General features: G+C 38.6%; 1 protein-coding gene across 3 annotated transcripts in view; it reads right to left on the reverse strand.

Annotated features, from left to right (window-relative positions):
- The window catches only part of DYNC2H1 (dynein cytoplasmic 2 heavy chain 1), a 362,922-nt gene that overhangs the window by 53,583 nt on the left and 285,379 nt on the right, over positions 1 to 23,960 (reverse strand). For all 3 annotated transcript variants that reach the window (XM_081541773.1, XM_081541771.1, XM_081541772.1), the window contains one exon: positions 18,602 to 18,811. In XM_081541773.1, coding sequence (XP_081397899.1) covers positions 18,602 to 18,811 — 210 coding nt within the window. The remainder of the gene's footprint in view (positions 1 to 18,601; positions 18,812 to 23,960) is intronic.

The raw sequence follows: 23,960 nt of genomic DNA on the forward strand, positions 1-23,960 counted from the left end.
CTTTTTAATATCTGACCGTCTTTTAACTGACATCCTCCATTAATACATTCATTACAATATACCTTCTTTGTGAGAGCTTTATGTTAGTTGCTCAGTCATGGCCAACTCTTTGTGACCCCATGGACCATAGACCACCAGGCTCCTCTGTCCATGGGATGGGTCGCCATTTCCTTCTCCATGGGATCTTCCCGACCCAGGGATCGAACCCAGGTTTCCTGCATTGCAGGTGGACTCCTTACCATAGTCTGAGCCAACAGAGAAGCCCCATGAGAGCATTATGTATTTTCCAAATATTATGCAAATATCATTCAAACTTAATATTTACTTTTCTGAAGTGGAATAATAAGGAGAAGCCATCAATTTCTTAACCCCAAACACTGTCTGATTACATACCTGAGCTACTAACCCACCCTAAAGTATATCAACAATGTATGGAAAATGGAAATTATAACAAATCTTATAGTGGAAAAGGATCTTAGGAAACATCTAGTTCAATACTCTCGATGAGTGAAGTAAGCTTTCTTAGGAGTATGTAGATAAGTGCTGTGAACTGAAACAGGTGTGGTGAAAATACACCACACCTGTGTGGTGTATTTTTATTTAAAAAATTTAAAAATTTATTTCTCATCAGAGGATAACTGTTTAACAATGTTGCGTTGGTTTCTGCCGTCACTTCCGCTACATTTACAGGACTATATATAGATGTGGTGATTTTAAGACATGACCTCGGACCCTCTGACACTTTGCCTGTGAAGATGAAGTCTGCTCTTCTGAAATGAGTCCTGTGAATTATAACAGACATGATGTGGTGCCAGTTTCCAGGTCCAGCTCTTAAGGAGCTGGTTTCTTATTATTCCCTGTCTTTTGAGACTCTTGATCTTGGAATCTGTCCAGCATACTATGAAGCCCAACTTTTGGAGAGTCCCATGTGGAGATGAACTGAGGCAGGCACCTCTCAGGCAGCACTGATCTGCCAGTCCATGAGTGAGTGGAGTGCAGACACTAGCTTTCTCTACCAAGGTCTACCCAAATTTCAGATATGGAAGCTTAAATGATTTTTTGAAAATTATGATGTTTTAATCTACTAAGTTTTGGTGAAATCTGTTGCACAGTAAGATTTAACTGCTAAAGTTCTTTGGTCTCCAGAAGTAGGATCCGACCTTAACAAAATCCTCAAACACATGGCTCTGGACTTGAGACTAGGTGGTGGGCTGAAGCTGGAAGGACCTCCAGAAGAATGTTTAAGTGGACACCTGAAGGACTTCTGAGCGAGTAGTGGAGGCATAAGGGACTTTGAGAACTTAAAAGGAGGAAACAGTCTCAGACAGAAGTACTCTCGGCACCTAAAGGTCACACACTGCAGACTCTGTTAAACAAAAAGGTTTCAGTGGATCTTAAGGGTGCTGCGCCACAGCCAATGCACAGGAAGCCTAAGGTAGAAAGAAAGACTTGTCTTGATGAGATTTATGGTCACGACTTTTGTCTAATGTTGTGAATCACAAGTGAAAGTCAAACTCACAATCTTGAGAAAACTGTTCTGTTGTGAGCTTCATCTGTTTGGGATTAATGGCAAAAAGAGAGTGCAATTAAGAGAATTTAGAACCCCAGAATCGCTATAGGCAGGAAGCAGGCTGAGAAAACCACTCAGCTGCAAACATGGCTACATCTTATTGAAATGTATGCATAATTAAGAGGTGAGGGTCAGCAGCTCAAAGCCAAGAGCCGTGGATAATCCTGCCCAGTGAGCAACATGGAATCCTAACACAACCACTGAAGACATAGGCTTGCTTGCCTCCTATTTCCTCACTTTTTAAGTGGGAATGACTATTGCAGTTACCTATCCGACCATTTTATATGGGATTTGTAGGGGACAGATAACTCATCTCTGCAGTCCTCAGGTGAGAACCATGCTTGAGAAAGAGCTTTTGAGGAGCCACACCTAAGAAGCCTCATCTATCCTTCCACCTGATCTAGACGACATCTGGCCTGAGCCTGAGGCTGGAATGGAATGAGACATTTGGGGAAACTTGGAAGGAGATGCCTGCATTGTACATGCGGGAGAAAGGCAAACAGTTTGTGCCCAGAGGGCAGACTGCAGCAGCTTCAAAATATGGCCCCCAAATGCCTTGGCACGCTTCCCATTGAGAGGTGAGGTCTGTGTCCCCTTGCCCTCGACAACCTAACCAACACAATGAGGGGAAAGTGACGCTGTGTTAAGTTGTCACATTTCGGCCTTAACAACTTCACGTCTTTCACTTCCTCTTTCCCGGGGTATACACTCTTAGAACCAAGGTATCATGTTGTGAGGTAGTCGAGCCATACAAACAGAGAGGCCCAAGTGGAGACACCTGGACAGCAACCAAGGCCTCCCGTCATCCGTCCCGATGAATTACCAGCCAACAATTGGCACCAACTGGCCAGTCCTGTGACTGAGCGCCTGTTCAGTAGATCCTCCAGCTCTAAGAGGAGCTTTTTCAGCTGATGTCACACAGAGAAAAGACAAGTGTACTGCATCAGACTGTGCCCAAAACACACACTCAGGAGCCAAGTAAATGACTGCTCTTGTTTTCAGCCCTTAAGTTTCAGGGCAGTTTATTACACAGCAATAGAGAGCTGATAGATCAGGCTTTCACATTCTCAGTTTTATGCTTTTCTTGTTGGAGAAAGATAGCTCCTTTAAATAGAGTTTATCAGAGATAATAAGTTACTGCAGTACGCGACTGGTCCCAGTGATCCCTGCCACTTGGTATTCATGTCTGTCCTTGCAAAATTCCCTCACCTTGAGTATGAACTGCTTCTGGGGACTTGCTTCTAATGAAACACTGCAGAAAAAGTTATGAGAAGCCACTTTGAGGGTAGGTTACAAATACTGTGACGTCTGTCTAGCTCACTTTCTCTGCATCTTCCTTGTTCACTTTAAGTGAAAAAGTTGCATGCTGTGAGCTGAGTTATGGAATGCTCACGTAGCATTGCAGTGATATGTCCAGTCAACAATCAGTGAGGACCTGAGGGCTGCCAACAGCCATCCCATATGTGCTCCGAGAGGCTCCAACAATTGCAGCCCTGGTGACACCTGATTGAAGACTTGCGGGAGACCCTAAAACAAAATGCCCAGCTACGTTACACCTGGATTCCTGACTCACAGAAACTGTGATGTGATAAAGTTTTGTTGTTTTATGTCACTAAGTTCCGGGCAATTTATTATGCAGAATACATAATAACAGAGCTATCAATATTAGTGTCCAATGTAATACATTCACTCAATAAATATTTAAATCCTCATTTTCCATTCATTCAGCATTTACTGAGAGCTTACCATGTACAGGCATCATAAGGTCCTTGCTATTATGGAACTTACATTTTCCTGGAGGATAAAGGCAAAAATGTATTATAAGAAAAAGATTACATAGTGTTAAAGCCTATGTAGAGAATTACAACAGGATATGTTATATGAGATTCCTTGAGATTCCCTTGGTCAGGAAGGAGATCAAATCAGTCAATCCTCAATGAAATCCTGAATATTCATTGAAAGGACTGATGCTGAAGCTCCAATAATTTGACCACCTGATGTGAAGAGCTGACTCAATGGAAAAGACCCTGATGCTGGGAAAGACTGAGGGCAGGAGGAGAAGGGGGCGACAGATGATGAGATTGGATGACATCACTGACTCAATGAAAATGAGTGTGAGCAAACTCCAGGAGACAGTGAAGGACAGGGAAGCCTGGTATGCTTCAGTCCACAGGGTCCTAAAGAGTCAGACATGAGTTAGCACTGAAAAGCATGTGGTATGATGGAAGAAATATGAAATGATAGTGATATGATAGAAGATTATAGGAAATAAAAGATGAATAAAATATATTCTTTATCTTAAAGAGCATTAGCAACCAATAAAAGAGATAGATGGCTAAAGTCCCTAACGGTGTTTTAAAAATGACTTGTATAACATGTTTCTGGAGCTTAGTGGAACAATGATTTAATCAAGGAAGTATATGTTAAATTTTGAAAGTTGTACTGAATTTTGACAAAGGCAGACAACTGGACGGGACTGTTTAAACTACCATTTATGTGTCAGGATCTGTGCGAAGTGCTGGATGTGCATCATCTCATATACTCCTCACAATATTTCTTAGAAGCAGATACTTTTATAACTTCCATTTCACAGAGGAAAAAATACAGAAACAAAGAGAATAGCCTGTCCAAAATCACTGAGCTGGTAAATGACAAGTCTAAGATCTGGACCCATGTAATCTAAGTCTACAGTCTGTCTGCAGCATCAATACTGCCTCCAACGTATTTTATATTTCTATACTGTACAAATGCAACATTTGAGATCCGTCAACTGAAAAAGAATACACCACATGAGAATTGCATAGCTTCACTTGTGGGAAAATGAGAACTACAGGCCAGGAGACAGCATTTCAGGTAGCTTTGAAAAACTGCTCCTAAGAGTTAGGGTGGAAAGTCAGTATATTTTTGATTTTGGTGAAGGGGGAGTACATGGAATCAAGCACTTATTTTGCAGAAGGTTGCTGCTAGCCTCAGGTAGATTCAACATAAGACAATCAAGTGTAGGGAATTAAAGTTCTAATAATGGGGAAACTAAGGCTCAGAGTAGTTTTAATTAACTAAACTTTTTTAATAAATCTAAATTGTAGAGAACTTGAATCAAGGTCTAACTCTAAATGTAAGGCTTCCCTGGTGGCTCAGAGGTTAAAGCATCTGCCGGCAATGCGGGAGACCCAGGTTTGATCCCTGGGTCGGGAAATGTCATAAAACCAAAACAGGATAAGAGCAGACTCTTTCAAGCATCAATTAATTAATTGATAACTCAGCAATCACCTGTTCAATAGCTGCTATTTGTCAGTCATTTGTTAGGTCCTGGGGATACAGATATAACACGATCCTAGCGCCAGAGGTGGAGACGGATAATAAAAGAAGACGGCTACAGACAACGCAGTGAGCTCCCTGATGACAACAGGCACTGTGCTTGTGAAACCCGGATGTGAGGGACACCAGACCCACTGTGCGCAAGGGCAAGTCAGGACAGGCTTTCTAGTGCAGATAACGCTTGAGGTGAGACTCAAAAGATAAGCAGCTTACAGTAGAGAAAGACACGGAAAGTAGGAAAAGGAAGGGATGTTAATAAAAAAGACATGCGCGAACTGGGTGATGGCCAGAAGCATTTGAATGCTAATACTGAGGAGCTTAGTCTAGAGAGCGATGATAAAAGTGCACATTAATTAGGGAAGTGACATAATCGTACTGGGATTTTAGAAAGATTCTCCTAGTAGAAACAGGGACCCCAGGCACTAGAGTGAGGACAGTGCAGTCAGAGAGGTGAGTTAGGAAGGTACCGTAACACAGGCATGAACCCAGGCAGCGTGCACCGGTGAGAATGTGGATGACAGCAGAAGCACTCCAGCAGCACGTGCAAGGGCAGGCCTGCTCTCAGCAGGCCACTTCCGTTAGCCCTTCAGACTCCACACAGACCCTCTGAGATGGATTCAATTTTATTATTCCCACTAGGAACATTTAGAAACTAAGGTGGTGGTGTTTAATTGCTAAGTGGTGTCCGACTCTTTTGTGACCCGCCAGGCTCCTGTGTCCATGAGATTTCTCAAGCAAAAATATTGCAATGGGTTTCCATTTCTTTCTCCAGGAGGGGGTTCCTGACCCAAGGATCAAATCCAAGTCTCCTGCATTGCAGGCGGGTTCTTTACTGCTGTAAATTAGGGTGGCAAAAGGTTAAGTAACCTGCACCAGAAAACATTCTAGTATGTAATCTTGAAAGTTTTGACTTCCACTCTGCAACCTTAATACGTATATTATATGAACTTTAAAAAAAAGGACCACTTTTTCCTTTTCATTTAATAACGTAATTGTCTCTACTACTGACAAACTCTATCCTACAAATTAAAATGATGTGCTGACCCTCACACATGAGTGAGACACTCAGCCAACACTGGATTGTAGTTTATGGAAATGAACTGACTTTCACTTGGTTCAAGCTTATTGCAGTGTATGAAACAGGGAGAAAGCTTAGTAATTGCGATTTATTTTGAGCACTAGAAGTTGCATTGGGATTTCACAGTATGTGGAAAGAAAAGAATTCAGTTTACATATTTTAATGAAAAGGAGAAAGAAAAAAGGAAAAACAAAAATCTAGTTCACTGAAATTTCAATTTTATACAAAGTGCTTAACCCATATGTACAGTTTATCACTAACTCCTAAACTAACCATAACTTACAACTTTCTACAATTAATTAAATTAGCTAAAACCCATTTCATACACATATACATCATGAGAGAATATTTTTCAGAAGGATAAATATAGCTTCAGAGTAAAGCACTTAAATGATAGAGCCGTTACCATACAGAAGAGAAAGTACAACTCAGAAGATATCTTGTGATAAAAGTTAGAATACATTCTGATTTAATCTTTCTAAGACCTTTATTTAGCTCCAAAGACTTCAATTTTCTTACCAGAGAAACAATTTATAAACCATCACCAGAACCAACTAAGGACTTTCAGATCAAAGAGATTTAATTAATTGAACCACTTTCTTTTCAAATATGAGTGTTATTTTAAAAAACTTTTTACTTGTGTCTTTTCTTTTAAAGAGACCGATATTTGTTTTCTCAGGACATGTAATTTCAGTTTCCCATTAAAAATTCCCTGATATCTCAGTTGGTAAAGAATCCGCTTGCAAAGCAGAAACCCCAGTTTGATTCCTGGGAAAGATTCCTGGGGTCTTTCCCTTCTCCAGGAAAGATCCCCTGGAGAAGGGATAGGCTACCCACTCCAGTATTCTTGGGTTTCCCTGGTGGCTCAGCTGGCAAAGAATCCACCTGAAATGCGGAAGACCTGGGTTTGATCCCTGGGTTGGGAAGATCCCCTGGAGAGGGGAAAGGCTACCCACTCCAGTATTCTGGCCTGGAGAATTTCATGGACTGTATAGTCCATGGGGTCGCAAAGGTTCATACATGACTGAGTGACTTTCACTTTCACACTTTCACTAAAAATTATAAAATATGTATAAGAGATTACACCAAGTTATATAAAACATTTGGAAAGGTAGAAGCAATCCATTGATGCTGCTGCTGCTGCTGCTAAATCGCTTCAGTCGTGTCCGACTCTGTGCGACCCCGTAGACGGCAGCCCACCAGGCTCCCCCGTCCCTGGGATTCTCCAGGCAAGAACACTGGAGTGGGTTGCCATTTCCTTCTCCAATATATGAAAGTGAAAAGGGAAAGTGAAGTCGCTCAGTTGTTTCCGACTCTTAGCGACCCCATGGTCTGCAGCCTACCAGGCTCCTCTGTCCATGGGATTTTCCAGGCAAGAGTACTGGAGTGGGGTGCCATTGCCGATGAATGAATGGATAAACAAAATCTGACACAGAACTAACTTGACCCAAAAAGAGTCTTGTCCAAATAAACCCACTGCAAGTTGAAAATATCCTGTCGAAAATGCATCTAATGGTCCTAACTTACTGAACATGGTAGCTTTTAGCCCAACCTACTTTAAGAGTGCTCAGAACTCATACGTTAGCCTTCAGTTGGGCAAAGCCATCTAACACAAAGCCTGTTCTATAATAAAGTATAGACTACCTCAAGTAATTTATGGAATACTGCACTGAAAGTGAACACAGAATGGCTGTATGGGTACAGAATGATTGAACTGTATCGGTTGTTCACCCTGATGACTGTCTGGCTGAGTGAGAGCTGCAGCTCACTGCGGTTTCAAGAGAAAGGTACCACATACGCCAGCCAGGGAAAAGATCAAAACTCAAAGTATGGTTTCTATTGAATATATCACTTTTGCACCATCCTAAAGTGTAAACCACCATAAGTTAGGGACCATTTTTATATATATACAATGGAAAATTTTTCAGCATTAAAAAGAAAGTAAACACACATGCTACAAAATGGATGAACCTTGAGGATAATATGCTTAGTGATACAAACCAGTTAAGTAATGCTTGAGGGATAGAAAGTAGAATAGTGGCTGCTGGGGGCTGGGTGGTGGGGGAACGAGAAGGTATTCAGTAGGTAGTCTTTCCATTCCATTTTGTAAAATGGAAAAGAGTTCAGGAGATTGGTAACCCCGTGAATGTTCTTAACTTTACTGAACTGTACACTTAAAATGGTTAAAATGATAAGTTATATATGTATATTGCCACAATTAAAAAACTTCATTAGAAAAAACGTGCAAAAGGAAAAGAAGTAACCAGTTTCCTTCCTGAGTCTATGGCCACATTGTGTGCTTGATGATTTATTTGTTACCTACATTGAGTTCCTTGAATACAGAGACCATGCCCTGTGCATTTTTTCCTATCTCCAGGGCCCGGAATGGTATAGAGAGTCCATGACAGAGGGTCAATAAACATTTGCAGGATGTTCTTTATATATCATTCAATAACAATTTGAAGTTAAGAGTTCATTTTAGGGCTTGAATCCTGACATTATTAGCACAAAAATTTAATTAAATGCAGAATTACCAAAAATAAATAAATAAAGAAGACAAGCAAGGAGATAAACAAACTGGATAATCTGTGAAACGCAGAGCTGTTGTGATGATAGCACTGTTGCCGTTCAGTTGCAAAGGCGTGGTCAAGTCTTTGCGACCCCACACCTGTAGCACGCCAGTTTTCCCTGTCCTTCACTATATCTTTGAATTTAGTCAAACTCCTGTCCATTGATTCAGTGATGCCATTGAACCATCTCATCCTCTGTCTTCCCCTTCTCCTCCTGCTTCAATCTTCCCCAGCATCAGGGTCTTTTCCAATGAGTCGGTTCTTCACATCAGATGGCCAAAGTAATGGAGCTTCAGCTTCAGCATCAGTCTTTCCAATGACTATTCCGGGTTGATTTACTTTAGGATAGACTGGTTTGATCTCCTTGCTGTCTAAGGGACTCTCAAGAGTCTTCTCTAGCACTACAATTAGAAAGCATCAATTCTTTGGTGTTCAGTCTTCCTTATGGTCCAACTCTCACATCCATACATGACTACTGGAAAAACCATAGCTTTGACTAGATGGACCTTGCTTGGCGAAGTGATGTCTTTGCTTTTTAATACGCTGTCTAGGTTTGCCATGGCTTTTCTTCCAAGGAACAAGCATCTTTTAATTTCGTAGCTGCATTCACCATTCACAGTGATTCTGGAGCCCAAGAAAATAAAATATGCCACTGTTTCCACTTTTTCCCCTTCTATTTGCCATGAAGTGATGGGACCAAATGCTATGATCTTCATTTGCTCAGTGTTGAGTTTTATACCAGCTTTCTCACTCTCCTCTTTCACTCTCATCAAGGGGCTCTTTAGTTCCTCTTCACTTTCTGTCTTTAGAATGGTACCATCTGCATATCTGAGGTTATTGATATTTCCCCTGGCAATCTTTATTCCAGCTTGTGAGTCATCCAGCCTGACATTTCGCATGATGTACTTTGCAGATAAGTTAAATAAGCAGGGTGACAATATACAGCCTTGTCACATTCCTCTCCCAATTTTGAACCAGTTTGTTGTTCCATGTCCTGTTCTAACTTGCTTCTTGACCTGCATACAGGTTTCTCAGGAGACAGGTAAGGTGGTCTGGTATTCCTATCTCTTGAAGAACTTTGCACAGTTTGTTGTGATCCACACAGTCAAAGGCTTTAGCATAGTCAGTGAAGCTGACACTTTCCTGGAATTCCCTCGCTTTTTCTATGATCCAATGATGATTTAGTCACTAAGTCATGTCGGACTCTTGTGACCCCACGGACTGTAGGCCACCAGGCTCCTCTGTCCATGGGATGGGATTCTCCAGGCAAGAATACTGGAGTAGGTTGCCATTTCCTTCTCCAGGGATCTTCCCAACCCAGAAATCAAACCTGGGTCTCCTGCACTGCAAGCAGATTCTTTACAGACTAAGCTACCAGGGAAATATTTTAGGTTGAACAAATACCCCCCAAAAATGGACCTGGTGTGACTCATCCACGCATGCTAAATTGTTTCAGTCATGTCTGACTCTTTGCAACCCTATGGACTGTAGCCTGTCAGGGTCCTCTGTCCATGGGATTCTCCAGGCAAGGATACTGGGGTGGGTTGCCATGCCCTTCTCCAGGGTATCTTTTCAACTCAGCATCAAACCCATATCTCTTATGTCTCTTGCATTGGCACGTGGGTTCTTTACCACTCGCGCCACCTGTGACTCAAATATTTTGGAGTGGGTAGCCTTTCTCTTCTCCAGGGGATCTTCCCAATCCAGGGATCGAACTCAGGTCTCCCGTGTTGTGGGCAGATTCTTTACCAGCTGAGCCACAAGGGAAGTCCAAGAATACTGGAGTGGGTAGCCTGTCCCTTTTCCAGCAGATCTTCCTGACCCAGGAATTGAAATGGGGTCTCCTGCATTGCAGATGGATTCTTTACCAACTGAGCTATGAGGGAAGCCCATCCAATGGATGTTGGCAATTTGATCTCTGGTTCCTCTGCCTTTTCTAAAACCAGCTTGTACATTTGGAATATCTTGGTTCACATACGGTTGAAGCCTAGCTTGAAGGATTTTGAGTATTACCTTGCTAGCATGTGAAATGAGCACAATTATATGATAGTTTGAACATTCTTTGGCATTGCCTTTCTTTGGGATTGGAATTAAACTGACCTTTTCTAGTCCTGTGGCCACTACTGAGTTTTCCAAATTTGCTGCCATGTGAGTGCAGCGCTTCTAACAGCATCATCTTTTAGGTTTTGAAATAGCTCAGCTGGAATTTCATTACCTCCATTAGCTTTATTTGTAGTGATGCTTCCTATAGCCCACTTGACTTCACATTCCAGGATGTCTGGCTCTAGGTGAGTGATCACACCATCATGATTATCTGGGTCGTGAAGATATTTTTTCTACAGTTCTTCCGTGTATTCTTGCCACCTCTCCTTAATCTCTTCTTCTTCTGTTAGGTCCATACCATTTCTGTCCTTTATTGAGCCCATCTTTGCATGAATGTTCCCTTGGTATCTCCAACTTTCTTGAAGAGATCTCTAGTCTTTCCCATTCTATTGTTTTCCTCTATTTCTTTGCATTGTTCACTTAGGAAGGTTTTCTTATGTCTCCTTGCTGTTCTCTGGAACTCTGCATTCAGTTGGGTATATCTTTCCTTTTCTCCTTTGCTTTTCACTTCTCTTCTCTTCTCAGCTATTTGTAAGGCCTCCTCAGATAACCATTTTGTCTTTCTGCATTTCTTTTTCTTGGGGATGGTTTTGTGTAGCATACCAAAATAATTTTAAAGGCACCTTGAGGAAAGAACTGATGATTAAAATGGCTATTGGTGGAGAACGATAAACTCTATTCAAAATGTACATACATTTTATAACAAATGTTGTTTAATATCTGTCATTCTAATATGTAACAGACTCACAGTATCCCCAGCATGGCATACACATGCACTTGCAAGTATTAAAAATATTTATAATGAAGTTTTGGGAAAGATGATTAAGTTTATCTTCATGTATGTTCAGTACATAAAGTGATAGCCTAAAATTTTATCTAATAAAATCTAATAAAAGCAGATCAAATGTATATTTACTTCTGTGAAATTTATTTCAAAATAATGTTCAATAAAAAACTCTATGCTTTTACATTTGTTAAGATTTTACAATTTCATGGATTCTTTCTGTATTGTTTCCTGTGATAAATTCATTTAGGCCAATGGCATGTTAGTATAAGTAAATATATGTATATTTTCTTGATAAAGTGTCTATTCAAATCTTTTTTCTCATTTATAAAATTGGGATGTTTGTCTTTGCATTTTTGAATTGATTTCTTTTTAATATTTCCATACATATACATGCTCTTTGGTTGGATGTATGTCTTGCAAATCTTTTCTCCTAGTCTGTGGCTTACTTTCCATTTTCCTAACAGTGTGATCAATTTGGCGATAACTTTTTATATGTTTGGAGGTACAGGTGTATGCATTATTATTATTAGGCTTTTGGCTATTTAATTGTTCTACTACCATTTGTTAAAGAGATTTTCATTTCTTCATTTAATTGCCCTAGAATATTTGGTGAAAATCAATTATTTATCTCTATTTCTGAACTCCTTATTCCATGTTACTGAGCTATATATCTATCTTCATATCATTAGCACACTGCCTTGATTATAATATCTTAATTAGTCTTGAAATCATGAAAAGTAAGATCTTCCATTTTGCCCTTTGTTTTCAAAATTGTGCAGACTACACCAGGTCTTTTGCATTTTATTTGAATCTAATTCTCCATCACTAAAAAAAGTTCTACACAGGTTTTTTAGAAAATGTTTTTATTGTTTCTGTGTGGAATCTCAGGATGAGTCTGGAAAAGACTGACATCTGAGCAACACTGGGTGACCTGATGTGTGAACACAGAACACCTTTCAGTGCAGGGTTCCCTTTAAGTCTTTTTAAATGTCACTCATCACTGTTTTGTAGTTTTCAGTGTGTATAGAAGCTTTACCCATCTTTTGTCAATTTTATCCTGATACGTCATCTTCCTGGTATTATTACAAATGATACTTTTACATTTCAATTTTCAATACTTTTTTTTCCAGGATACACACTACATTTTTAATGTATTTACTTAAACTCTCTTCCTAGCCTTTTAGATAGCTTTTAGATTTCTTAAGATCTTGAGAGTAGTTGATCATATCCTCTGCAAAAAACTGACAGGATCCTTCTTCCTTTCCAGTGGGCATGCCTTTTATTTCTTTTTCTTAACGTGGTGCACTAGGCAGGACCTTCAATATAACGCTGAAAAGCAGTGAAACAGGACCTCAATATCCTATACCCGATCTTCAGAGAAAAACATTCAATCTTTTACTCCTATATTAGCCTCCTATAGTTTGTTCATAGATGCCTTTTCTCTGGTTAAGAAGGTTCACCTAGAATTCCAGTTTGGTGACAGGTTTTGTCATGACTAGATGCTGAATTTTGTCAAATGCTTTTTCTGCATCTATTAATAACGATTTCTAAAATTAGTTGTTAAAATGGTACTCAAATTTAAAATAAACTTCCACTTGGTTATCCATTACTTTGAACTCAATTTGCTAATATCTTGATGACAATTTTAGTGTCTATATTCATGAAGGAACTCAGTCTGTAGATTTCTTTTATGATGATGTCTTCATTAGGTTTTATTATCAGGTAATGCTAGTCTCACAAAAAAGCACAGAAGTATTCCTGCCTCTTCTATTTTCTGAAATAGTTTACAGAATTGGTATTATTTCTCCTTTATATTTTTGTTAGATTTCATCAGTGAATTCTAGTTGCTCCCTTTGTGTCAAGATTTTTAATAACAAATTCAACTTCCTTAATAGAAAGATACATAAGTTACCTATTTCTTCTTGACTGAGCTTTAGTAATTTGTATCTTACAAGGAATTTCTACATTTCATTTAAGTATATTCTATTATGGCAAATGAAGGTTATAGGTTAGGGATGGGGTGTATGAAGGCCCCTTTGTTCTTACATAGATCAACAGGAACTGATTTCTGTTTATTAATATAAGCACATGTAATTAATTTTTGATTATAAGGAAAGCTAGAAATGAGGAGGTGGGGGAATTCTATGCTAACATTTGGTAGGCCTTTGGAGATGAGTACGTGGAGTTCGTTCTTCATAAAGCTGATCACTGCCTCTCATAACAAAGACTACCATTTAGCTGCATGGTCAAATGAACAAAACAGTCAATGAGAGATGAAAAAGAAAGAACGCTGAGCTGAGAAACACAACATTAGGACTGCACTGTGGGCTCGGATGCTTTGCCAGGTTAGCAACCCCTTCCAGCTTTGGTTTTCTAACAGAAATAAAAGGGAGATGCTAAGGGCAGAAAATCAGATGAGGCTACACAAGGGCTTCATAACTGGCAGTGTTACATGAAACATAAGCTACCACTCTATTCTAATGGACAAATGCCAATTATGCAACATGAATAATTATCATTGGGTTAAATAGTTTGGGTATGACTTTTCTTGGAACTTACTTATATGAAGGTAGGTAAATTTGAAAAGGGGGGCCTTTAAGAAAAGACAAGGTTTCCAACCGTTTAATAAGAACCATTTTATCTTTTCTTTTCCCCCAAAGACTGGAGATGGATCATGGAGGCAGCACAGACAGTGACAGAGTGGTGTGGGCATGGCACAAAGGTGAGGCAGCAGCTGCTGCCCTTTCTGATGGGATGTCTACAGAGCAGCGTTTCTGAAACCTCAGCATGCAGCAGACAAAACACAGACTGCAGGGTGACGCTCAGAATTTAGGATCAATTAGTCTGGGGTGGGAGAAGGCAATGGCACCTCACTCTAGTACTGTTGCCTGGAGAATCCCATGGATGGAGGAGCCTGGTAGGCTGCAGTCCACGGGGTCTCAAAGAGTCGGACACGACTGAGCGACTTCACTTTCACTTTTCCCTTTCATGCATTGGAGAAGGAAATGGCAACCCACTCCAGTGTTCTCACCTGGAGAATCCCAGGGACGGGGGAGCCTGGTGGCCTGCCATCTACGGGGTCGCACAGAGTCAGACACAACTGAAGCGACGCAGCAGCAGCAGTCTGGGGTGGGGCCTGAGAATCTGTAATTTTACCAAGTTCTCAGATGATACTGATGTTATTCTCTGGAGACCCTGCTTTGAGAGACACTGCTTAAAGAAGACCATGGCAGAGAAAGGAGTAAAAGGAAAAACCTGTCTAGCAGAGGAACTCGTAACTCTTACAGGAGATCTTAATAAAGCTTGTGTGTGTGTGTGCATGTGTATTTTTTAAAAAGTGTAGCTCTTTCTTTCAAGTTTTAAAAGTGTCACTAATTTGATAAAAGGTTAAACACCAGTTGTTTGGAAACTTAATGAGTCAAGAACTACAGCAATTTTGCTGTACTGTTGAGTGACTCGTTGCTTTAAAAAATTAAAAAGCTTTAGTGTTACCACCTAATATGTTAAGATAGACTGAAATATACAGGAAATACCTACATTGCCTTTAAAGGGATACTATTAAAATAATCTTTTTTAAAGCAACACAACCTATTAATTTCTGCAAAATGGTAATTCACGTAGTGATTATTTAGTAAGAAAGATGAGGTAATTTAGTGTTGTCATAATTCTCCCTAGGAAAATTCTTACTCCAATCATTTCAGAGACTGTAACGAAAATGTCAAGTACTGAACTATTTCCTAAATTACATTAAGTCATATCACATAATTCAGAACTTGTCACATTCAAATGTAATAAAACATTAAATTTTTATCCTGAAATAAATGGGGTAGTACTAGATTTGAATTTTTGGTATAATGCATTAGAAAGTATATGTCAGAAACTATTTTACTGATCTTATCCCAGTGAAAGTCAGCCTTGTCTTATTTGAGTTTTACCAAACACCCTGAAATATTTCCAAAGATACTATCTGTGATATAATTTAAATGTGCTTCACAAAGCACATTTTTTATTCCTAGAAAGAATTTTAACAAATTCATTTTCAGGCAAATTATACAAGTATTTTAAAAATAGTGATATTTTAGAGGCTGTATTTCTTAAGTCAAAGTGTAATGTAAAACACAATAATTAACAATGAGATCGCACATATCTTACATAAACATATTTTTAAGAACTAAGTCATCAGATCCTGTATCAAGTACAGAAACACTTAGCAGAGCTGAATGGGCTGCGGTGAAGGTAAGAAATGTTATAAACAATAATCTAGAGCCCTGCTCTAAAATAGCATTGTTTGGTCTTATTCAAGGAACATGTTTCATATAACGAAACCATTTAGTTTTTTGCTATCTTTCAATAAGATCTATTGTAAACCATATTACATTACAGTCATAAAAATAATTTATTCATTTTTTCAAATGTGTATGTCAAAGATTACCCAAATGGTTAACAGCAGAAACAAGAAATCACATTTGTCATTATTACCTTTCATATGTTTCATTAATATCACATAGAATATCGATATATTCAATATATCAGACACTTTATCCATGATACAATTTAACTTTCACAACAATCACATCATGTATTTATTATTACATCAATAATTATTTATTATTATTATTTATTATTCTCATCTGACACATGAGAACGTTTAGAGAGGTTTAAGTGACCTGTCCAAAGTCGCACAGCGATTAACTGGCAGAACAGAATCAAACAGGCAGACCTATTCTGGAAACCACATTCCTAGCTTCTTTATTACGTTATATTTACAGGAAAATATCCTCATTTCCTATAACATTTAATCCAAACTCTTTTCTGTGGCTTTAAAGAGCTCAGAAACCTGACGCAGCCTCCGTTTTCCTGCACTTCACTGTACACCGGCTCCGCTGGACTCACCGCTCTCTTCTGCACAAGTCATGTTCTTACAGCGTCACTAGCCTCCTCTTGCCCTTGATGCAGCTGGAACTGTCTACACCGTACATCTTACCCACAGACAGCATGTAGCTGGATTTCAAGATATACACTCTCATGAGTATTTATCTTTTCACAAATAAATTTAAATTCATTTACATTTATTATGACAATCAGACCTGTCTAGATTCATATCCTGACTGTGTAAATTACTCACTGTGTGACTCGTTAAATTATTTAATGCTCCTCTGCCCCAGGTTCCTCACAGTAAAATGGGGATAGCATAGCACCATCTCGTAGTGTTAATGTGGTGATTAAACGAGTTAATTAATGTAATTTTAAAGTTCTTAGAACACTTTACCACTGGTTCATTCACTGTTCCATGAGCTTTCATGATTGATAATATATCTACTTTAAATTGGAAACAAATTAGTTACAATCTGTCATACAGTACAGCAGTACACCACTCTGATAACCACAAATGATTAACAGAGATAGTAATCTACACAATAAAACATAATGCAGAGCTGAGACTCTTTTTTCCAGGGTAAAGAAAACAGGAACATACAGCTGCTACGTCTTTTTCGAAATTTTTTAAAGAATTTATTTAATTTATTGATTTCTTACGTTGAATTTTTTCAGCCATACCCTGTGGCATGCAAGATCTTAGTTGGGATCAAACTTGCCCCCATTTCAGTAGACGTGGGGAGTTGTAACCACTGGATCTCCAAGAAAGCCCCTGGAATAGATCTTTTTGTATATGTGAATAAAGAATATTAAGATGGACTGAAAGTTTCTATCCCCGCAAAATATGTATGTTGAAACCCTAAACCCTGCTGTCATGATCCTGAAGCTAAGGTCTGGGGGAGGTAATCAGGTCACATGGGTGAGGTCTAGGGGAGGTAACTGGGTTGTAAGAGGGAGTGGAGCCTTCATAATGGAATTAGTGTCCTCAGAAGGAGAGACGGGAGAGAGTTTGCTTTTTCCCTCATTCCTCTATACCCTGTGAGGACACAGCAAGAAGACAGCCATCAGAAAATTAGGAAGCAGGTCTCACCAGACACCAGACTTAACAGTAACTCTGTCTTCAACTTTCCAGCCTCCAGAATTGTGAGAAATAAATATCTGTTGTTTAAGCCATCCATTCTATGTTAATTTGTTATAGCAGCCTGAATTAAAACAGAAATCTTTTTTATGTTAGGGAGTAAGATACAGGCAGTTCTAGGAAGCCTATCTTTTATTTTCCAACAGAGAAGACTTTTAGGTTGACTATCAGTTTCTCTATATTGAGGGTAAACAGCAGGAAAAAAAAAAACATTTTTCTTTCTAAATTCCTATAGAGCCCTAGTGAAATCTTTTCCAAATGCCAGGTTCTGCGAAGTTTATATTCTCCAAATTAGCTAAAGTGAATCTACATAAGATACTCTGAACGATTTGTTTTTATCCAATAGATATGAAATAACATGGATTTTAATGTCATTTATAATAGTCCAATTACTCAGCAAGAGATGTGTTGATTTCCTTTTCCTCTGCTTATGATGTTTCTATTTGGTAAGCATCCTTCCTTTACTTGCAGTATATGTATTACAGATGGAGCGGAATCTCTCCCCAGATTCTGGGAGATGCACTGGGCTCAAGCCCCAGTCAGAGACCTTCGCACATGCTGCCCACAGAACTCGTAAAGGACTAGGCATAAAACATAAGCCATTCAGTTTGAAGCAAAGTTGATCCCAAGATTTTTGCTTGAGTTGCCAGGAAACAGGTATTCTTTCTCTTGGACTTAGACTACATAAGACTTGAAGTCCTGGGATACCACCATGTGTAGATGACCCACCCAAAAGTGAAGTTGTTATGGAAGATGCACACACACACACACACACACACACACACACATACAATATGACTAGAGAGGTAGATAAATAACACAAGCTGAGATCCTGACGACAATTTCAAGCTACACCAAGCTGATTTAATGTGGCTGCCCTTGGATCCTTCAGTTACAACAGCCAATCAATTCTATGTGGCTTAAGCTAGTTTACCCTGGAGAAGGGAAAGGCACCCACTGCAGTATTCTGGCCGGGAGAACTGCATGGACTGTACAGTCCACGGGGTCACAGAGTCGGAGACAACTGAGCGACTCACACTAAGCTAGTTTACCTTGGATTTTCTGTTACTGTAAATCCTAAGACTTCTAACAAAGGTATCTGAGGTGGAGGAGTCACTTACATTAATGAAAATAAAACACATTATGTTTAATATTGGCTTACCTTTTGGTTTAATAAAGCACTTGCCAATTTTTGTACTTCTGAACTCAATAAGGTGGTTCCTCTGATGACTTTGCTGAGGGCAGCAAGAGACTGATGGACACTCTGTACTAAGCGGACAGCATTAAATTGTTCAAGAATGATGAAGGATAATACTGGAGATCCTTGCCGATCATTAGGAGGCAACAACTTCTGATGAATCAAGTTTGAATTCTGAAAGAATAATGTATCTTGTAATATTTGCTAAAAAGTAACACAAATATATCAAAACATTCAAAAGTTATTTAAACCTTTTGTTTGTATACTTGTTTTGAAACACTCTCTTATGAATGGCCAAATTTATTAAACCCGTAAATATCCAGGGAAAGAGTTCTGGACTTCACCAACTTAAACGGGCTGAGAGTGAGAACCGAGGACGGGATGCAGCGGTCGGTGTGGCTGGAGCGTGTGAGAACCACACACTGTAAGCCGACGCCGAGGGAGCGGCGCAGCAAAACTGCCCCTCTCGCTGCAAGGGAAGCAGAGGAATCTGGCTTTGAAAAGTAGGTGAGTAAATATTTATTTCAATGTGAAAATTACCTGTATGTAAACTTAACAAATTACATTAGAGATCTTGTACCAGTGAATATTATATCTTAGTATTTATTTCTACATCTACACTTTAAGAGAGGCTCTGATACACGGAACTTGGGGCTTCTCAAATTGTTAAGAAAAAGTCAAGGAATCCCAGCCGTTTCCAAACAGTCTACATGAAGAAGAAAAAAAAATATCACCTTCATTAGTATTCTAAAAGTGTCAAAAAACTGTCAAAGAGGTAACACTGGCAAGTCTGTACTCTTACCTACTATCCATGTTCCTAACTTCTTCTATATGTTCTGCTTACGATCCTAATGAAGGACCACCTCTTCCTGTGCTAGAGGTTATCACAGGCCCATATTCTATGAGAGCACTGTTTTTCATGTTGTTGGGATGATGATTTAATATCATAAGATGAAGATCTAGCCATTAAATAAATAACTATGAAATAAATTTTACTGGCATGAAGTCACTCCTGAAAATAGATTCAGGCTATGAGTTCAAATTTAGGCATTTTATTTGTATTAATACTACATTTAAAATATTAAAGTCATTGGAACCATTTTTGATAGACATAAAAATGCACATAAATGTACCCATAAAACTACATAGTGGTGAACTCTAAATCTAGAAGAGAAAAAGAGTATATTATTAAAATTAACTATAAATATTACCTCCTAGATTGAAATTATTTGAACCAGAGTTATGAAATAAATAATACTTAACACACCTCCAACCTTAGTCAAGTTACAAAACTGACATAAAATTTAGATTATAGACTTTCCATAATTCTTCATATTAAAAACCATTCCTGGAAGTGAATAATATGTGGCACTTAAATCTTTACCAATCTTATACTAAGATTGGTAAAGATTCAGTTCAGTTCAGTCATTCAGTTGTGTCCAACTCTGCAACCCCATGGACTGCAGCACGCCAGGCCTCCCTGTCCATCACCAACTCCCGGGGTTTACTCAAACTCATGTCCAACGAGTCAGTGATGCCACTCAACCATCTCATCTTCTTTCATCCCCTTCTCCTCCCACCTTCAATCCTGCCCAGCATCAGGACTCTTTTCCAATGAGTCAAATCTTCACATCAGGTGGCCAAAGTATTGGAGTTTCAGCTTCAACATCAGTCCTTCCAACGAATATTCAGGTCTGATTTCCTTTAGGATTGACTGGCTTGATCTCCTTGCAGTTCAAGGGACTCTCAAGAGTCTTCTCCAACACCACAGTTCAAAAGCATCAATTCTTCAGCCCTCAGCTTTCTTTATAGTCCAACTCTCACATCCATACATGACTACTGGAAAAACCATAGCTTTGGCTATATGGACCTTTGTCAGCAAAGAAATGTCTGCTTTTAATATGCTGTCTAAGTTGGTCACAGCTTTTCTTCCAAGGAACAAGCGTCTTTTACTTTCATGGCTGTGGTCACCATCTGCAGTGATTTTGGAGCCCAAGAAAATTAAACTCTGTCACGGTTTCCATTGTTTCTCCAGCTATCTGCCATAAAGTGACGGGATCAGATGCCACAATCTTAGTTTTTTGAATGTTGAGTTTTAAGCCAACTTTTTCACTCTCCTCTTTCACTTTCATCAAGAGCCTCTTGGTAAAGATTACTGAATAATACCTTAGTTTATAGATTTTTATCCATTCTATTAAACTGATGAGTCAAATCTGCACTGTTCACAGTTACTTTATAGAAGAACACATAAAAATGGAATCTTAGATCATTCAAACAAGATTCATTTATGATGCAAGTAAATAGAAAACTTAGTGTACTGAACTTTTTAAAAAGTTGATTTAAGAGAGTACCTATCAACACTACTTAAAATTGAGATAAGAATTCAGGTAAGAACTATGGTCTAGAGATGTGCAGTAAGTGTAAAATACCAACTGAATTTCAAAGACTTAATATGAAAACAAGGATGTAAAATACCACATTAATAATTTTTATATTTATCATCTGTTGAAATGTGAATATTTTAAATACATTAGGTTAAATAAAATACATTAATTTCATTTATTCATACTTATTTGAATATGACTGCTAGAAAGATTAAAATTACAAGTATGGCTTCTATTTGTGTTTCACATTATATATCTTCTGCATAGTATTGATCTAGAAACTATCAATTAAAATGATATAAGTTCAGCAATAAGAACAGAAGAACATAGGAGAAAACAGCATACAGCAGCATCTTAAAAAAGTGTTTGATTCATGGAAGATGAAAAAAATTAACAGTAAGAAGCCCCAAAGTGATATAAGTTGTGATAAATGAATGACTGACAGAAATACAGCAGAAGACATCAAAGTATATTATATTTTATAACAGAAGACATTAAAGTATATTATATATTTTAAAACATAATTCATTTCCTACAAGCCTTCATAACGCTTTATAAAAATTAACATGACAACTTTAGCTGTAAAAATAAATATAGGTATTGCATACATTATGAAAGAGTTAAGTATAGAGATTTATAGCAGTAGAAACATGTTAAAGTGTTACATTAATCTTTAAACAACCTCAAATTAAGTATTATTTATAATTCAAGTAGCTAAAATTGCCATGAGCAAATTACATCACTATAAGACATTTTTCAATGAAACTATCTAGGGATGGCAGTCATAGCTTTAGTATATTGATTATAAGAAAAACTTTTTTTATGATTAAATATAATTGGCTGAATCATGTACTTTGGAAGGACATCTCTGACATTTTAAAGTTCATCTTATCATTAAAAAGCTAAGTGTATTTATAGGAAATCATTATCTAATTATGAAGTTGCTGGAGAAGAAATGATTGTGGATTTTTAAAACCTTAACTATTAAGCACGAAATATCTTTTGGGCAAGAAAAAAACTAGTCTAACTTTGGTACAATTTAGGTATTAATCCAGAATTTTTGTGTTTTAACTAGAGTAGTTTCTTAAGCGAGATCCTTAGTCATAAGTAAAACAGATGACACATAGAAGTACTACTCTCTCTGTTGTTTTAATAATTAAAGCTTTTTGAAAATGATTCCCCCTCAGAAAGAATTTTTGCCACTAAAGGGAATTCAAGCAATGAGTAAAGGTCAGCAGGTTTTTCTATAAAGATTCAGACAGCAAATGTCGGACTTTGTGGGACATAAAATTTCTGTTATAACAAATCAACTATGGCTGTTACAATGAAAATTTAGCTACAGACAATATATAAACAAACAGGCATGGATGACTTTCAATAAATCTGTATTTACAGAAACTGGCGACAGTTCAGATTTGGCCCATGTGCTGTAGTTTGCCAACCTGTCAGGTATACTACCACTTACTCAAAGCATTATGGAGATTCACATACTGCTCTAGATAACATCAGAGTCCCTTCCAGATCTGCAGTTCAATGAAATTAGTAAGATGTGAACTGTAGTTTCTATGTATGTATTTACCCATGACTCACAGAACAATAATGAACAATTGGACAGAAGTACTTTTCCCCCTTGTCATATGATCATGTCTTTGAAGATACGTTTTTTATGATAAAAAAGATACTAAAAGACAACACACAAGCATTTTAAAAAGCAAAAAAGGAAGTGAGAAACATCAGAAACAAAAGTGGGGTGGCTCTGTGTTAGGCAGCTTTTAACAGGAGGCTTCCTATGTGCTGATCTGTCATGATTCCTCTGTTCCTTATTAATCCTTGAATATTCAAGGATTAAGAGGAGCTGGCAAGCTGCTCCTGTGGACTGAGGAATGCATGCATTTCCTTCATTAGCTTTTCCTCCTTTCTGATATGGAAAGTGGTTATTTACAGCCCTCTCTCTTTGACTTGAATTCTAGCCTTATGTTTACTTGGTAATTTGTAAGATTTTTGATCCCTATCTTTGCTGAAAAAGTTACCTTGTAAGACAGTATATATACCCACACTATGTTGAATAAAACACCCTTGTTCCATCAGAGCTTGGGTCCCTGTGTCTTTCTTCATCTCTCTCTCCCTCTCCCTCTCTCTCTCTCTGTCTCCTTCAGGCTAGTTCTTTGGAGCGCAGAGGCCCACCAAAGCTTACTTACTTGCACGGGCTTTCAAGACCTCCTCGAGAGGGCGTCCTGAGCCCACGTAAGTGATGCAAACCCTTTGTCTTAGGGTTTTATTGGTTTTCTGCGTAAACCAGGGAATATCAGCCTCTTTCTTTCTTTTACTTTCTTATCGTCAACTCTGTACCACCAGGTTCTGGTCCATTAAAGGACCTTAACAGCTCTGAGTTACAGAAAAGGGGGCAATATCTTCATTTCCATGTGGCAGAAATTCTACTTATGCCCTCCAGTAATCCTTCATTCCACTTCAGATAATAATTTCCTAATATCTCTCTGGGAAGAAACAAATTTCCTACCTTTAAGTCCAAATGGTTCTGGTAGAGTTGACTCTGGTATATGACTTGTGTGCATACTAAGTCTCTTCAGTCGTGTCTGACACTTTATGACCCAATAGACTATAGCTCATCAGGCTCCCCTGTCCATGGGATTCTCCAGGCAAGAACACTGGAGTGGGCTGCCATTTCCTTCTCAAGGGGATCTTCTCAACCCAGGGATTGAACCTGCATCTCTTTTGTCTCCTGCAATGGTAGGCGGGTTCTTTACCACCAGTGCCACCTGGGAAGTGAAGTTCCAGGTGGCACTAGTGGTAATTACCATACGACTTAGAAGTTAACTAATCAGAGCATTCCATTCCTGACCACAGTCACTGGTTGAGAGATGGGCAGATTACCAAACAGAGATAACAAAACATAGTAAGAATCTTGCCTGCATCTTCTG

The sequence above is a fragment of the Giraffa tippelskirchi genome, chromosome 11 (assembly GCF_054371585.1).
Source record: "Giraffa tippelskirchi isolate mGirTip1 chromosome 11, T2T-mGirTip1v1.2.pri, whole genome shotgun sequence".
In the NCBI taxonomy this organism is placed as follows: Eukaryota; Metazoa; Chordata; class Mammalia; order Artiodactyla; family Giraffidae; genus Giraffa; species Giraffa tippelskirchi.